Below are 13,921 nucleotides of genomic sequence, written 5' to 3'. Positions count from 1 at the left end.
ACAAAAACCTGCAGCCACACCGGCCCTTTGTGGAACAGTTTGACACCCCTGGTTTACACAGTTCACCATCCTTTATCAGGAAAGGCACAAACATTCAGTGTCTGATATTATGAAATATATGAAAAAAAAAACTATACTAAAATGTAAAAAAAAAAACTATAAAGATTGAAACTTGTGTTGGTTTTTGCTTTAATTTGTCACCCATGTGTATGTGGAAATCAATTTTATGTCCCATTCATGTTCCCCATAGTCCAAGTAATAGTTTCATGACCCTTCTTCATTAACTATTCATTTAATTTTATCAGTTATCAGCTGCAAAAACAATCATACAGTGTAAGAACAGCTTCAATGGGTTTGGTTACTTCACCATTTGCCAAAGCTGCTCATCTGTGTACAATATTAAGTCTTTTGTTTAACAGTCTGTGCTTTTATTTTGGGAACTGCAGAGGCATATAATAAAAAAACATGTATTTCCTGCTTTTTTTTTTTTTTGGCTCCTAATGCTTATGCTTGCTCCTGTCAACCCGCCCTATCTTCACAGTAGTGGAGGCTTTACAGGGGTTCCCCATTCACAAAGCCTGCTGCTGCCTAACTGTACAGAGGGCGGAGAGAGGGAGAGAGGGAGAGGGAGAGAGAGAGAGAGAGAGAGAGAGAGAGTTGAGACATCCCTTCCTCACTTGGCTGCATTCGGTTTACCGACACCGGAGAAGCGACCATGCTGTGGAAACTAGTTGAGAATGTCAAGTATGAAGATATTTATGAGGTAACGTTGTCGTCCAGCTGTTTGTGTCTTGGGGAAACAGGCTCATTAGACGTGCTTTAAGGGAATAATGAAGTGTTAGACATTGTTCCGTTAAGTGAGGTGTTTTCCAGGAGGCTTTAGGCCTGTTATTTTTGTGATATGGTGTCTGTGAATATGAGCTGGAGGACATTTCATAACCTGAACTTTTCGTTCAGGCAGAAATGCTGCTCATTTGCGTTAATATCTCTTTGAGCTTTTGTTAATTATTTTGTTATGTTTGTGGCTATGGTGCAAGTCCTTTTACTGTTTGGATTATATCGCAAAAAAAGGGAGAAAATATTTGAAATCGGATATTGATAATTTGTCTTTAATCTTTTCTTTAAATCTCACTGATGGGATATATTTTAAATGTGGCACTGTGCTTTTTTAAAAAACTAAATCTTTGTTTATGAGCAACCTAACTCCGAACGTCTTACATTTATGTTTGAAAATCTTTCTTACAGGATTATTAAAAACAGACCAGTCATGCTGCATAAATATTCATTCAAAAATAAAATATATATCTTATTTTTAGATTTAAATTTGCACCCAAAAGCTAAATAACTTTCAGAAAGGCTGGGTCAGCGCAGGGTGATGTGTCAGAAGGATGTAAATCATTTGGCTTTGATCCCAGAACAGTAATTTTTTTAAAAGGAATGAGGGGAAGGGAGAGGGAACGGGGAGAAATACCGCCGCGTGCGGGGGCGAAACGCTGCTCCGGCCGGCTCGCGCTGAATGGGCTCGAGCACAAAGCACACGAAGAAAGGGCAGCTCGCGAGGCCCCTCGGCTCAGCCCGGTGGGAAGCCCTTGTCTCGTACCGCACATGGCTTTTCTCCCACGGCGCGAGGGCGGGGAGGCTATAATGTTGTTAAACAAGTCATCCAAGAGGGCAAAGAGGGGCTGAATGGTCTACAATATAAAGTTTAATCGCTTCTCTTGACTCGTGACACCATTCACACGAGCCCCTCGCGCGCCCTGTGGTGTCTTGTGTGTGTTTTTTGGGCAATAAAAGGCAGCTGCAACACAATATGAGCCGCCCTTTTATTTTTCAGGAGTGTGAGCTTCGCAGGCTGAAGTTTAGGAAAAACGTCTGAGTGAGTAGAGAAAAATCTTAAGATGAAAACATCTTTGTGCGGGGATTTTGTGCCTGTGCGTAAAAGTGAACTGAATTTTACTTCGGTGGAAACGTTTTCCAAATCGTCTTGCATTAGTTCAAAGGTTGAGTGAACCCGATGGGAACCGAACCTCTGATCCTGGTGGTATTGGTGTCATGGTCGGCCCACTAAGCTTTTACAGCAGCTCTGTGTATATGGTTATCCACCGACTCATATTGTTTTTTTTTTTTATAACGTCAAAGTCAGTTGGCGCAGAAATGGTTTGTGCAAAACTGTCTCCAAAGGCAAGACAGTGTGCTTTTCCTGCGTCGGATTTTGCCCACAAAAGGCCCCCAAAGCGGTTATTTCTGTGATGGGGAATTCCTCACGGGTCTGAACACCCTGTTCGCTTTCTTCTGCTTGAGAGAGTCTTCTTTCTATCTCCTGCTGTTCGCGCGTCGTTTCGGCTCTCCACGGAATTTAAACGTCACTCACGGTTGCGCGAGAGCCTTCACGCTCCGTGTGTCGCCAGTCCCCTGCCTCGCGCACATTAATATTCCTGTAAGTCCCAGTCATGAATAACAATTACACCATATACCGGGGGTAGAGGCGGGAGCTCGGTGCTCACACTCAGAGCGGCGGCAGCTCCGGGCGGAGGAAGGTTCTGTATGGAGCTGTAGACCAGGCCGAGCCTGCAGATACAAACGCGCTGCTTTTACCTGGAATGAGTTTGGCTTGTCTCGGCCCAACAACGTCTTCACTGTCTTGCAGTTTTACCTTGAGCCCGCTCGTGACACCAACCGAGGGTTTACAGATGTTAGTTCATTCCTATTCCACTGCGGTGAGTTTTCCCTCCCTCTGTGTTTTTCAGTATTTCCTCGCACAAACGGTGACTCCGTAGATTTTGCTGTGAGGTTTTTCGTTGTGGGACATTTTAAATTAGGCTGTAACATTTACCTCCGGGCTCTTATGTGTTTTTTGTTCAGGAGATTCAATGCCATTTAGGCTACTCTGGCTCCAACACCAGGGGCAATACTCTGATAAATGCATCATGATCCTGGGCCTCCATGTGGTTTCATTTCGTTAAAATGTGAATAACTTTGCAAAAAGCTGATTTTTTTTTTCTCTTTTCTTTTCTCCTCTTCATCCTCTTCAAGGACCGGCATGACGGTGTCTCGAGCCACAGCTCCCGCCTGTCCCAGCTGGGCTCGGTATCGCATGCGGGACCCTACTCCAGCGCGCCGCCGCTGTCTCATGCGCCCTCGTCGGACTTCCAGCCTCCGTACTTCCCGCCGCCGTACCAGCCGCTCGCTCACTACCAGAGCCAGGACCCGTACTCCCACGTGAGCGACCCGTACTCCCTGAACTCCCTGCACCAAAGCCAGCAGGGCGCATGGGGTGCGCGGCAGCGGCAAGACACCGCTGGAGACCGGATGGATAGCTCCGCTCTGCTGGCGCAGCCTCGGGCCTCGCTGCCTCAGCTGTCCGGGCTGGATCCACGCCGGGACTACAGTGGAGTACGGCGGCCCGACGTGCTGCTGCACTCCGCTCACCCGGGACTGGAGCCCGGTATGGGCGACGGACTGCTACACGGGCTGCACGGTATGGAGGATGTTCAGGTGAGTCAAAGGTCACAGGGTTAAACGCAACTTGATTTAAAGACCCAGTCATTTTGGGGTTTTTTATGTTATTTTAAGAATATTGGGATTGTTGTAGCCGAGAAAGACAAAACTGCAAACCGCCTGAAGCCAAGGACCACCGGAGTCCGCTGGACAAACAAGGGATTAAGCCACTGCACTACTGAATATTTTCTCAATAACAGATGTGAAGTTAGAGAAATCGCATTTTAACAAAAGCAAACATTCACTTCAGACACACAAACCTTTGCATGGCCAAATGTAGCAGCAGTGAGCAGCTTTTCAGAGTCTGGATCACAGTTAGAACATGCTACAAACAAATTTAGAATAATTAAATAAATAAAATGAACACAATTTCGGTGGAAGAAACGGATTGGTAATTGTTGACAGATGCCTTCTTCATTGTCTCCGCATGTTTCCCGTGCCTTTAGAGTTAAGGTCAGTGAACTCAGAGCAGCTCCCTCAGGGCTGGACGCTCACAGCAGCTGTAGCCCAAAACGCAAATGGCCCACAGCTAAACAAACTGTCTTAGGAGACCTGAGACAGACATCTTTGATGAGAAGATGCTGGTATGTGGCAGAAGATGAGCTCCATTGAATGCTGCTCAAATTGGACGCTTGAATTTAAATTCACTCGCCTTTACTGCCATGATGATTAACACACGTTTAAAGGATTTAATGCATCTAAAATGCCTGAAGAAGATGCTGCAATATTTTATTAACTTTGGTGTGCAGAAAAATATCCCTGCTTATTTTTAAAAGCATCCAAAATCTGTGTAAAATTATTTTTATTACTATTATTATTATTATTATTATTATTATTATATTCTCATACTATTATTGTCACTGAATTGATTGGATTGATTGATTTTTTTTTGCTGAGCATTGCTGCTGCTAAGATGCCAAATAACATACAAAGCAAGCTACCAAAGACTTTGTGAAATAGTCTTTATAGTGAGCTGTGTAGGATTTAATCTTCCCCTCGCTTCCCCTCAGGGCACAACCATCACGAATTGTCTGCCATTTAACCTCCACAATAGATTCTCATTTCTGGCTTTCCGTATTTGTGTCATGCATTTATTAACCCCACATAAATTTGTTTTAACAAATTATTCTTTTTTTCCCTGTTCTTTTTATACGAGTGTGGAGCAATGATGACATCGGATCTATTTTAAAAAGGAATTTATTTCGCAGGATGATGAATGAGAGAGATGAATGAGGCTTTAAATTTGTGAGAATAGCTTTTTTTTCCCTAGCCACGTCACGATGAACAAACCAGCGGATTATAAACCAGATTTGGTTTCTGTGCTACGACGTCTTTTTTGTTGTCTTTTCATTTTTTTGAAACACGAAATCCTGCAGAATTTCTTTAGTGCTGGATTGTGTCATTGAATTCAACTCAAACACTAAAAATAAGCTTCAGATGCTCGTTAAGTGGGTTATTACGGATGATCTTGTATAAGGCAGCCTGTCATGATTTGCCTTTATCTTGGTTCTGACAGACCATTGAAGACACCAACGGAACGAACATCCTGGATCAATCAGTAATTAAGAAAGGTACACACACACACACACACACACACACACACACACACACACACACACACACACACACACCCCTCTGTCTGTGCGCTAAGCAGTGTTGCCAATAGTTCCACCAAAGCAACAACATGATTTCTAAAAAAAAAAAAAAAAATGACAGGACTTGGTACAAATATTAAGCTTTTAAAAAAATCTATATTTTGGGAAACATGTTATCCATATCTGGTTTGAGGTTGTTGATTTAGACTAACATGGAGAAAAATAGGTATTTCATCTTGGCGTTTTTGTTTTTTTTGTTGTTGTTTTTTTATCCCTGTACCGTTATGATTTCTTCTCTTTGTGCTGTGAAATGTGAATTGATGAATTTATGGGATGTAGAACTATAGTTTCTCTCGTGTAAAGGTAAATCTAGTTGGGATTTGTACCGGAGCTGGACCAGGCGGCGTATCTCCATGTTCTTGGCTGGGTTTTTGAGTCCAGCGTGAGGAGTTTGAAGTCGGGTTAACGATCCCGGTATATTGACTCGCAGGCAGTGTGTCGTTGACAGGCTGCCATGCTGTCGCTCTGATGATGTGCGGTGATTTAGTTACGGGATGTTGAGTGACTGAGCTCCCCGCGGGGCATTTAAGCCGCTGATGTAATAAATGGCACCGCTCACGGAGATCTCGTGAGCTCGTTTAGAGCTAATCTGCGGTATTATCCCCCGTGGAGCCATCAAAAACCCCCTCGCACTGGCCCCTACGCATGCATGCACGAGGCTGGCTGGCTGCTTCTTTCCTTTTTTCTTTCTTTCTTTCTTTTTTTTTTACACCATTAACGCGAGCATTAACACGCTGGATGAAGGAGCATCCAGTGCTGCTGGTGGGAGTTAAACCGGCCGTGGAGAAAAGACGGGGAGGTGGTTAATGCGATTTGGGAGCGCGAGCCAATCAACAATCGATAATATTGTAATGAGAATGTCGCGCGACATTAAATAACAAGCAAATGCCCGGCGCGTGGGCGCCTCATTAGGCCAGGGACGCCCTCTGAGAGCGCGGGGTCTCGCGCACTGAACGAAGTTTGACAGAAGAGACAAATTCAGAGATTTAAAACTTGAGTCATCTGAGCGGTAGAATCAGGATGTTGCCCCTATTTAATAAATAAAATAAAATAAACAAATAAAGCTATTATGTAACGCATCCTCTCATCGTGACTCTAACCTTCCTGTTTCAGTTCCCATGCCTCCCAAAAACGTGGGCTCTCTGATGCTCGGCAAGGACGGGCTGATCGGTGGAGTGACCGTCAACATAAACGAGGTGTTCTGCTCGGTGCCTGGCCGCCTCTCGCTGCTCAGCTCCACCTCCAAGTACAAAGTGACCGTAGGGGAGGTGCAGAGGAGACTGTCTCCGCCCGAGTGCCTCAACGCCTCCTTGTTGGGGGGCGTGTTGAGAAGGTAAGACTGAGGCCTCAGAGGAAGGTTGACGCAGACTCTGGCCTTCAGAAATAACCGGTACAAACTCTGTGGACAGTCTCTGAAAGCTTGTGTCTCATTCAACGTGTGAATAATCCATTAATTAAACCCTGAGCTATGAAAAAGCTTCTGTTTCTGTGTCACCACCGAGATTCTACTTAACATCAAATTCTCTGGAGACAAAGCTGGAGCACAAGCTGAGACATTATTCAACAAGTTCTTTAAAAACTATCACTTTCAAGCAAATGTTGGCTATTTATAAATATAAGGTTTTATAACCGTCATCTAATTTTCTAAAGATATTTCACAGTTAAGGTCTATGTCCTGTGGTCTGATGGGTTTTTTTTTTTTTTTTTTTTTACACAAATTGGTTTCCTTTGTTTCTACAGAGCAAAGTCCAAAAACGGTGGGAAATGTCTGAGGGAAAAGCTGGAGAAGATTGGACTGAATTTACCTGCTGGAAGACGCAAAGCTGCCAATGTCACACTACTAACATCTCTTGTAGAAGGTGAATTTTGAAAATCCAAAAATACTGCAGAAAGATTACTACTTAGAAAACTAAAGATGTTGTTTTTCTTAATTATTTGTAAAAAACAAACAAAAAAAAAAAAAACATCCCTCTCCCCTCCTTCCCATGAACTATCCACACCCCTGTGTGAGTGGTCTCAAACAATTAAAACTACTCACTACAGTATCATTCAACTCAAAGGAAAGAAAGAAATAACCTGGATTCAGAGTCAGTCGTCCTATTAGCTCAAATCCAGAGTCAACACGTACCAATCAAATAAGCTTCAGTTCCAACATTACCGAAAATTACGCAGAGGTCATGACCTTACAGGCTTCAATATGTCCCTGTATTCATAAACCAGCAGTGAGACTGTAGTGCCAGGAAAATAAATATTAAGTCATCCCCAAGTGGAGAGATGTGGTTAGCCTTTCTACATTCATTTACATAATTCAGTGCTTAAAAACGGCAGTTTGGACCTCCGCCCTTTGTACACCAGCAAATCTTATTGTGCGTGCGGAGCTTGTTTCTCCTACATGTTAGTTATGTGATTTTCCTCATAAAATTTGGCACCTGTTCATTTGAATTAAGGCAACAATGTCCTGGACATTATTTTATTTACATCTAGAAAAGTAGTTCAACTATTTTTTTTTAATCAAATTCAGGATTTTTCTGCCTGATTGACATGTAAAAGTGAGAGGAACAGCCAAGGGTGAGGACTATTACCTGTAAAAGGTACAACAGAGAAGCTCCCTCTTCTTCTATTAATCACAACAACCACTTAATTATCTCATTTAGTTAATTTTCACAATAAAGCACAATAAATTTTCCCACTTTCAATAGTTTTTGTTTCAGCTGAGAGGAACACTAAGGGAAATCAGTGCGTAAAAAGAAGCCAGTGACATTAATCATATTTTTAAAAATGAAAAAATATAAGTAAAAGATGCGGAAATGAAGCAGAGATTCGCCAATAAATCTGTTACTAAGTGAAATATATATCGCTCGTTGTTTCTGTGTGTTATATTTACACTGACTGTATGAACCGCTCGTACACACCTCTCAGGTGAAGCGGTCCACCTGGCGCGGGACTTCGGTTACATCTGCGAGACGGAGTTTCCCACCAAAGCCGTGAGCGAGTACCTCAACCGGCAGCACGCGGACCCCAACGAGCTGCACACGCGGAAAAACATGCTGCTGGCGACAAAGTGAGTTTGATGGACCGTTTGATTAGATTCTGTTCCCTCGCAGTCTTTACGGGGTGTTTTCTGTCATGGAATATATAACACATGTCTGCACTGAAACCTATACCGAGATTCCAGCGGTAAAGGGATCAAAGCGTGTGAATATGCTGTTGAATCATTAAAGTAAAATAACTGAGGGGATTAGATTCATTCAAACAGAGAAATGAATGGTGGAAAATAAAGAGTATAAAGGTCAGGGACCTCTGTCAGTATGTACAGTTAAAAGAGCAAGAAAGAAATATGTTGGGGTTTTTTTTTTAGTATAAGAAAAGAAATGAAATCATGTCCAACAAAAAAAGACCAATAAGTTTCAAACTATTTCCAGACTGGCCCTATGTTGCACATGTTCCCAAACTCCAATGTCAGAAATTTAAAACAGGATTGAATTTTGGCTCAGAATTTCCTCATTAGCTTTCATAGTTCCAGCATTTGGAAAGATTTTTGTTGCTGCTGATTTGAGTAATATAAGTGCATACAGGGTATACTGTACATACAGGAAGAAAAATATGGCGTTTATCCTCTCCGAGTGAGAATATTTCTGGTGAATGAAATTATCATGAAATTAAACTTTCATTTTCCTGGGGCCTTTATGGCTCCTCTTTAAGACCCCTCCCCTGCCCCCCGAGGGTGCAAGCCTCCTCCATACTCTGGGATTTACTCTATATCACGCAGTCTCTGCTCACACGGCGAACATGCTACTGACATTTGAAAAGCAGAGTGAGATTTTGTTAATGAAAGGCATTGAACTCAGTATAGATCTAACCTGTGATGAAATGGCTGATTGAAAAATTGCCACAGTGAAAAATTAAGGCAGTTAAATTCAGTTCAAGCAATTTAAGAAATGGGAATAAATCCACATTAAAGCCGAGAGTCGTATTATGATTCAACAAAAATAGCAAAGCATCAATTTTCACTTTTTGATGGTCATACAAAATTATTCTTTGATACATCAGGAAAAGTTGTCAGATGCAACTACACCACTGAGCATCCTCACAAGTGATTCCTTCCACATGATAACCTTTAGCTCAGGCACAGATGAACCTTATTTGATGCTGTTCATTTCTATGTGGCCTATACAGCTCACAGACATTATAAAATACAGGCTCTGAGGTTGCAAGTGTATGTTTGACCTCTGCTTCTGGTCTTAGAAACGATCCATTTTACTGGCTCTGCTCGTAAAATTACTTATATTAATCCATTTTTATGGCCGTGAAACTGTGGAATTGAATCCCGGATCTTGTGATTACCTTTAGCAACTGAGCAGGAAAGATTTTTTTTTTTTCTTCCCCCCTTTAAGAAACCGGGGCAGCAGTGGAGATGTGGATTTATAAATGTGGATTAAATCACAGAATCACTTTAGATTTTTGCCTATTTTTGCAACCGACAAAAGAGGTCCTCTGCTAATTCATGAGTAGTCCTAATCTGTGTCCACGAATGGGAGTTTTTGTGGTAAGCACAGCTCTAAACTGCCTAACAAAGATCCCTTTAGGAAGCTTGTATTTTTAGCTTGCATAAATAATGTTGTCTGCTGGCCTGCACTGCATAAACCATCTGCCTGCCTGCCTGTCTGTCTGTCTGTCTGTCTGTGTGTTCATGTGGTACTCAGTATGTAGGGAGTGTTCAGTGGTGGATGTTTGATGCTCAGATTCAAACCTGTTCCAATACTGGGTGTCGGTGCTGCCTGTTAGGAATTCATTATTTAGCAGTGAAGTGTTTCAAGTCACCAGAAAACAACAGCGAGAGCCTTGAGTGTAGCCCGGGGTGGCGGCTTCTCCTCTCTACTCCCCTAACCCCAGCTGGGCTCGGCCTGCACAGCCTGTCACTCATTTGCTGGAGCTCTGCCCTTAGGCCGCTCAGGGTGTGTGCGTATGTGTGTGTGTGTTGTGTGCATGGGGCATGCGAGTATGAATCTGAGAGAGGGAGAGAGAGGGGTCTCTTGAATTTAAAATGTGGGCCTAAAACCAGAGGATGATTCTCTGAAATTTAACAAGCAGAGCAAGGTGATATTCTTTTACCGCAGCACTTTTCTATGAAACATCTAGTAAACAATGAAGTATTCGATGACGTCTCCTCAGAAATTTACACGTTAACAATTAAAGATTAGTTCTTAATGTGAAGGCCTCAAACTGTACAGCTTTACTGCTTTTTTTTCCCTTTTGTGTTGGCATTAAGTTTCACATTATTTTCCAGACATTGAGGACCGAGCTTCTGTACAGTGATGAAAATGTCCTGTTGGCATTAGCCTTGTAATTTCTTCGTGCACTTTGGTGTTTGACAGAGTATTTTTCTTATTCCTGAAGAAAATTTGTCAAGCATAGACATTACATCATATAGAGAAGGTGTTTAAGCTTAAGATGGAGTCTCATAGCCATGCAGAAAAAAGCACACAAACATGCTTTAGACAACAACATAAACATCAGTAGTTAAAGTGAAAGTAGATTTTGCAGCAGCTTCACAGACAGTTGTCTCAGAATGCCAGAATACAGTTCAGCCAGAAGGCATGTTTCTAGGGAATGAAATACTCCATACGTTCAATTGGGAGATTCTCACGGTGCTACTGCTCGCTCCACGTATAGCACGTATACTGCAGCAGACGCTTATTGCATCAAGCTCTTGCTTTTTTTTTTTTTTTCTCTGATTGTTTTCCAAAGGCATTCTGGGAAACACAGGGAATCACAAAATTAAACAAAAGTAGACAGAGGGAAGCTGAGGGAAAGAAAGGGTTCACCTAAAAAAAAAAAAACTCCTACACTGCATCAGAAAAAAAGGTCTTAGGAACATCACTTAAGGGGGATTTAAAAAAAAAAAAAAAAAAGGGAAGTATCAGAGATTTCGCCTTTGGGATACATTATGTCATACAGGCCTATCTGGGGAAATTAGAATTTCTTTGTATTTAAATTTTATGGATTCAACATAAACTCTGCTTCTGCTATGATAGCACAAGATTCTTGTACAAACACTTCAAGCCTCCAGAATACAAAGGATAAACTAACTGCAGGAAGATGCAGAAAAGCGTCCTGTCGTCAAGATTTGACCAAGAAGTCCTTGTTTTTCCAGCTTAAATCTTGTGATCTTGTGTCGTGATCAGCGCAGAACTGATGCAACAAGCGTTAGCTCAAAGTTCTCAGTGAATCCGTTCGCAGTGAATAGGTGGGTGGGGTCACGCTGCCTTCCAGAGCTGCCGAGCTACCTGCAAGAATTTCATCAGTCTGGGTTTCAGTGATGGTCTGAATGCTCTTTCAACACTATTCTGGAGGAATAGCTGCCTTTGCTTTGTGGTGCTACCCCTGGTCCGTGTGCTGAGCTACACTCACAAAGCAGTGTACGGAGTCAGTCAAGTGTGATTTGTGTGTTATTGGGATTTTATTTGGGAGACAACTGGTAGATTACAATATATAATTTCTTATTCTAACATATTGCACTGTGACACTAATGACACTGCAATTGTTTTTGAATTTGTTCTGTTGATTTGTTTTTCCACAGGACATGAAATTAAAAAAAAAAAATAAGAGATACATATAACATAACATTTTTCCCTGCTGTATAAGATTTTTTTTTTAAATTCAGAGTAGTTTCAGTTAGCATTGCCAGAACATCTGCAAAATATCCTCACTATCATCCCCTGATGCGGTTTACCCACACAGGCATCTTAGCAAGATGCTGGCAGTGGCTGATTTGGGTGCAATTACTGAGGCTGTCAGTCAGGCAGGGTCACACGATTTATACTGAGCACTGGTTTGATGACAAGGACACTCACTGTGTTCTGATTTGATGCAATTTAAAACAGACTATCTACTCAGAAATATCTCTTTGAGGTGTTTCCATGATTAAATTCCTTGCAATGTCGCATTAGCAGGTCACGTGGCTGGATTACCCCGTTAACCTGGGGCAAAAAAAAAAAAAAAAGAATTGATAGGTGCTGATAGAGCAGCAAGTTAAGATTAGGTAAAATGCAGGGCCTTTCTTATTTGACATCGTGCTGCAAATTGCTATAAAAAAATCATAAAACTCATATCAGATTATGTGCAACTAATATTTTGGGGCTTTGGGGCCTGAGAAATTTGCCTGTTTTGTCCACTTGGTAATTGAGGAGTCCTGGCTTTTAGGTTCTCAAGAAAACACAGAATAAACCTTTGGTTATTAAATTCAATGACACTGAATACTGGCAGTGATCAGCAGCAGTATCAGCCTTTCAAAAGACATTCTGGGGAAATCCTGCAAACAGAGTTCCCTCCTCATGTCTTGTTGTGTCTTCTCCCCTGCAGACAGCTGTGTAAGGAGTTCACAGACCTGCTGGCCCAGGACAGGACTCCCCTGGGCAACTCAAGGCCCACCCCCATCCTGGAGCCCGGCATCCAGAGCTGCCTCTCCCACTTCTCCTTCATCACGCACGGCTTCGGGTCGCCTGCCATCTGCGCTGCGCTCACCGCCCTCCAGAACTACCTCACCGAGGCTCTCAAAGGACTCGACAAGATGTTTCTCAACAACCCTTCCAACAACCGGCACGGGGACGCCGGCAACAAGGCCGGCGACAAAGAAGAGAAGCAGCGGAAATGAAGCAGGGGAAGAAGGGGAGTGATGACGGAGAGCCGAGCGGGAGGCAGCCACACACACAGAGGCGTTATACCGTTACTTCTAGCTTTACACCACTGCGACTGACCTGCCACACATAGGGCTGAGGTGGAGGAAGAGGAAGGCTTGGTAGAGGGGAAAAAGGCAGAGGAAGACACCCGTGGGCCAGTGTCAGAGAGCACAGAGGGATTTTTCATCTGTGTTACGTTCTTTTCATTCCCCTGAGGACATGGTGGTTACTGTGTTACATCCATTTCGCTCCCCCTGCCTGCATCCTGTGAGACTGAGATGCTGTGAGCAGCCAACAAACAACATTGTGTGTGTGTGTGCGTCTGAATGAATGTGTGTGTGTGTGTGTGTGTGTGTGCTTGTGTTTGTCCTCACACAGAAAAAGCATTGTGGGTATGAAAATTGGGTGATGAGCATTCTATCTGTGAAACAGGTTTGTCTGGTTATTTAACACAAGTACATGGAGGGAGGGTGTTAATTTATGTGTGTAAATATTTATTTATATTAATTTAAATGGATGGTTGTGTAAATAGGTGCACCAGCTATTTTGGAGTAGGCCTATTTATCTGTGATTCGACCTTTGTGAGCCGGTGGGGGGCGGGGGGCGGGAGGGGTTGGGGGCGGGGGTTAGGACTCATCCAGTGTTTTTCTGTTCTTATAGAGCTGTTGTCATGGTGCTGATGATGGGTAGACATGCTTCTAATTGTCCAGTGATTTCATTTCTATCACACTGATAATAAACCATGTGTTTTATTATGCGAGGTGTGGAGCCTGCGCCTTTTCTCCAGGGAAATTCTCCACTAGAGTCCCAGTTAGGGTTGGAGGTCAACTCACATTCAGGTTAATCTATTCAGAATGTAAAACACGATATTCATTAGATGATGTTAGGGCATTTACCTTTACTTGTTTCATGAAATATTAATGAACACCTGTAAGTAAAACAGTTTACATCTGGGAGATTCAAGGGAAAATGCAACTTTAACTGTAGTGAAATTGGAACTGGACTGAAACCAACACTATATTATTATTCACTGGGATATTCACAGGCCTCTTTGCTGCTGGTTTTAGTACCAGTTAAGGTCTGCTTAAT

General features: G+C 42.7%; 1 protein-coding gene across 5 annotated transcripts; it reads left to right on the top strand.

The window, feature by feature from the left end:
• The first annotated feature begins 687 nt into the window (after positions 1–687).
• On the top strand, positions 688–13,362 carry tfap2b (transcription factor AP-2 beta). 5 transcript variants are annotated; one of them, XM_041064455.1, is made up of 7 exons: positions 688–763; positions 3,034–3,495; positions 5,015–5,069; positions 6,267–6,486; positions 6,894–7,012; positions 8,073–8,214; positions 12,516–13,362. In XM_041064455.1, the coding sequence occupies exons 1-7, from the start codon at positions 716–718 to the stop codon at positions 12,805–12,807; spliced, it is 1,338 nt and encodes a 445-aa protein (XP_040920389.1). In that variant the 5' UTR covers positions 688–715; the 3' UTR covers positions 12,808–13,362. The 5 variants fall into 5 exon arrangements, with proteins under 5 accessions (XP_040920389.1, XP_040920387.1, XP_040920388.1 ...); XM_041064453.1 differs by having other exon boundaries at positions 716–763; positions 5,015–5,070; positions 6,256–6,486; XM_041064454.1 differs by having other exon boundaries at positions 716–763; positions 3,034–3,499; positions 5,025–5,069.
• Positions 13,363–13,921: the final 559 nt, after the last annotated feature.

This window comes from Toxotes jaculatrix, chromosome 19 (genome assembly GCF_017976425.1).
Source record: "Toxotes jaculatrix isolate fToxJac2 chromosome 19, fToxJac2.pri, whole genome shotgun sequence".
NCBI classification, from domain to species: Eukaryota; Metazoa; Chordata; class Actinopteri; family Toxotidae; genus Toxotes; species Toxotes jaculatrix.
This window is presented reverse-complemented; position numbering and strand designations above follow the sequence as displayed.

What these genes read in the sequence shown, in the direction of transcription:
- tfap2b (XM_041064450.1), top strand. Translation starts at nt 2,601, where the DNA reads ATGAGTTTGGCTTGTCTCGGCCCAACAACGTCTTCACTGTCTTGCAGT. An exon ending in TTGGGGGGCGTGTTGAGAAG is followed by an intron (nt 6,487 to 6,893) that starts GTAAGACTGAGG and finishes TTGTTTCTACAG; the next exon opens with AGCAAAGTCCAAAAACGGTG. An exon ending in AACATGCTGCTGGCGACAAA is followed by an intron (nt 8,215 to 12,515) that starts GTGAGTTTGATG and finishes TCTCCCCTGCAG; the next exon opens with ACAGCTGTGTAAGGAGTTCA.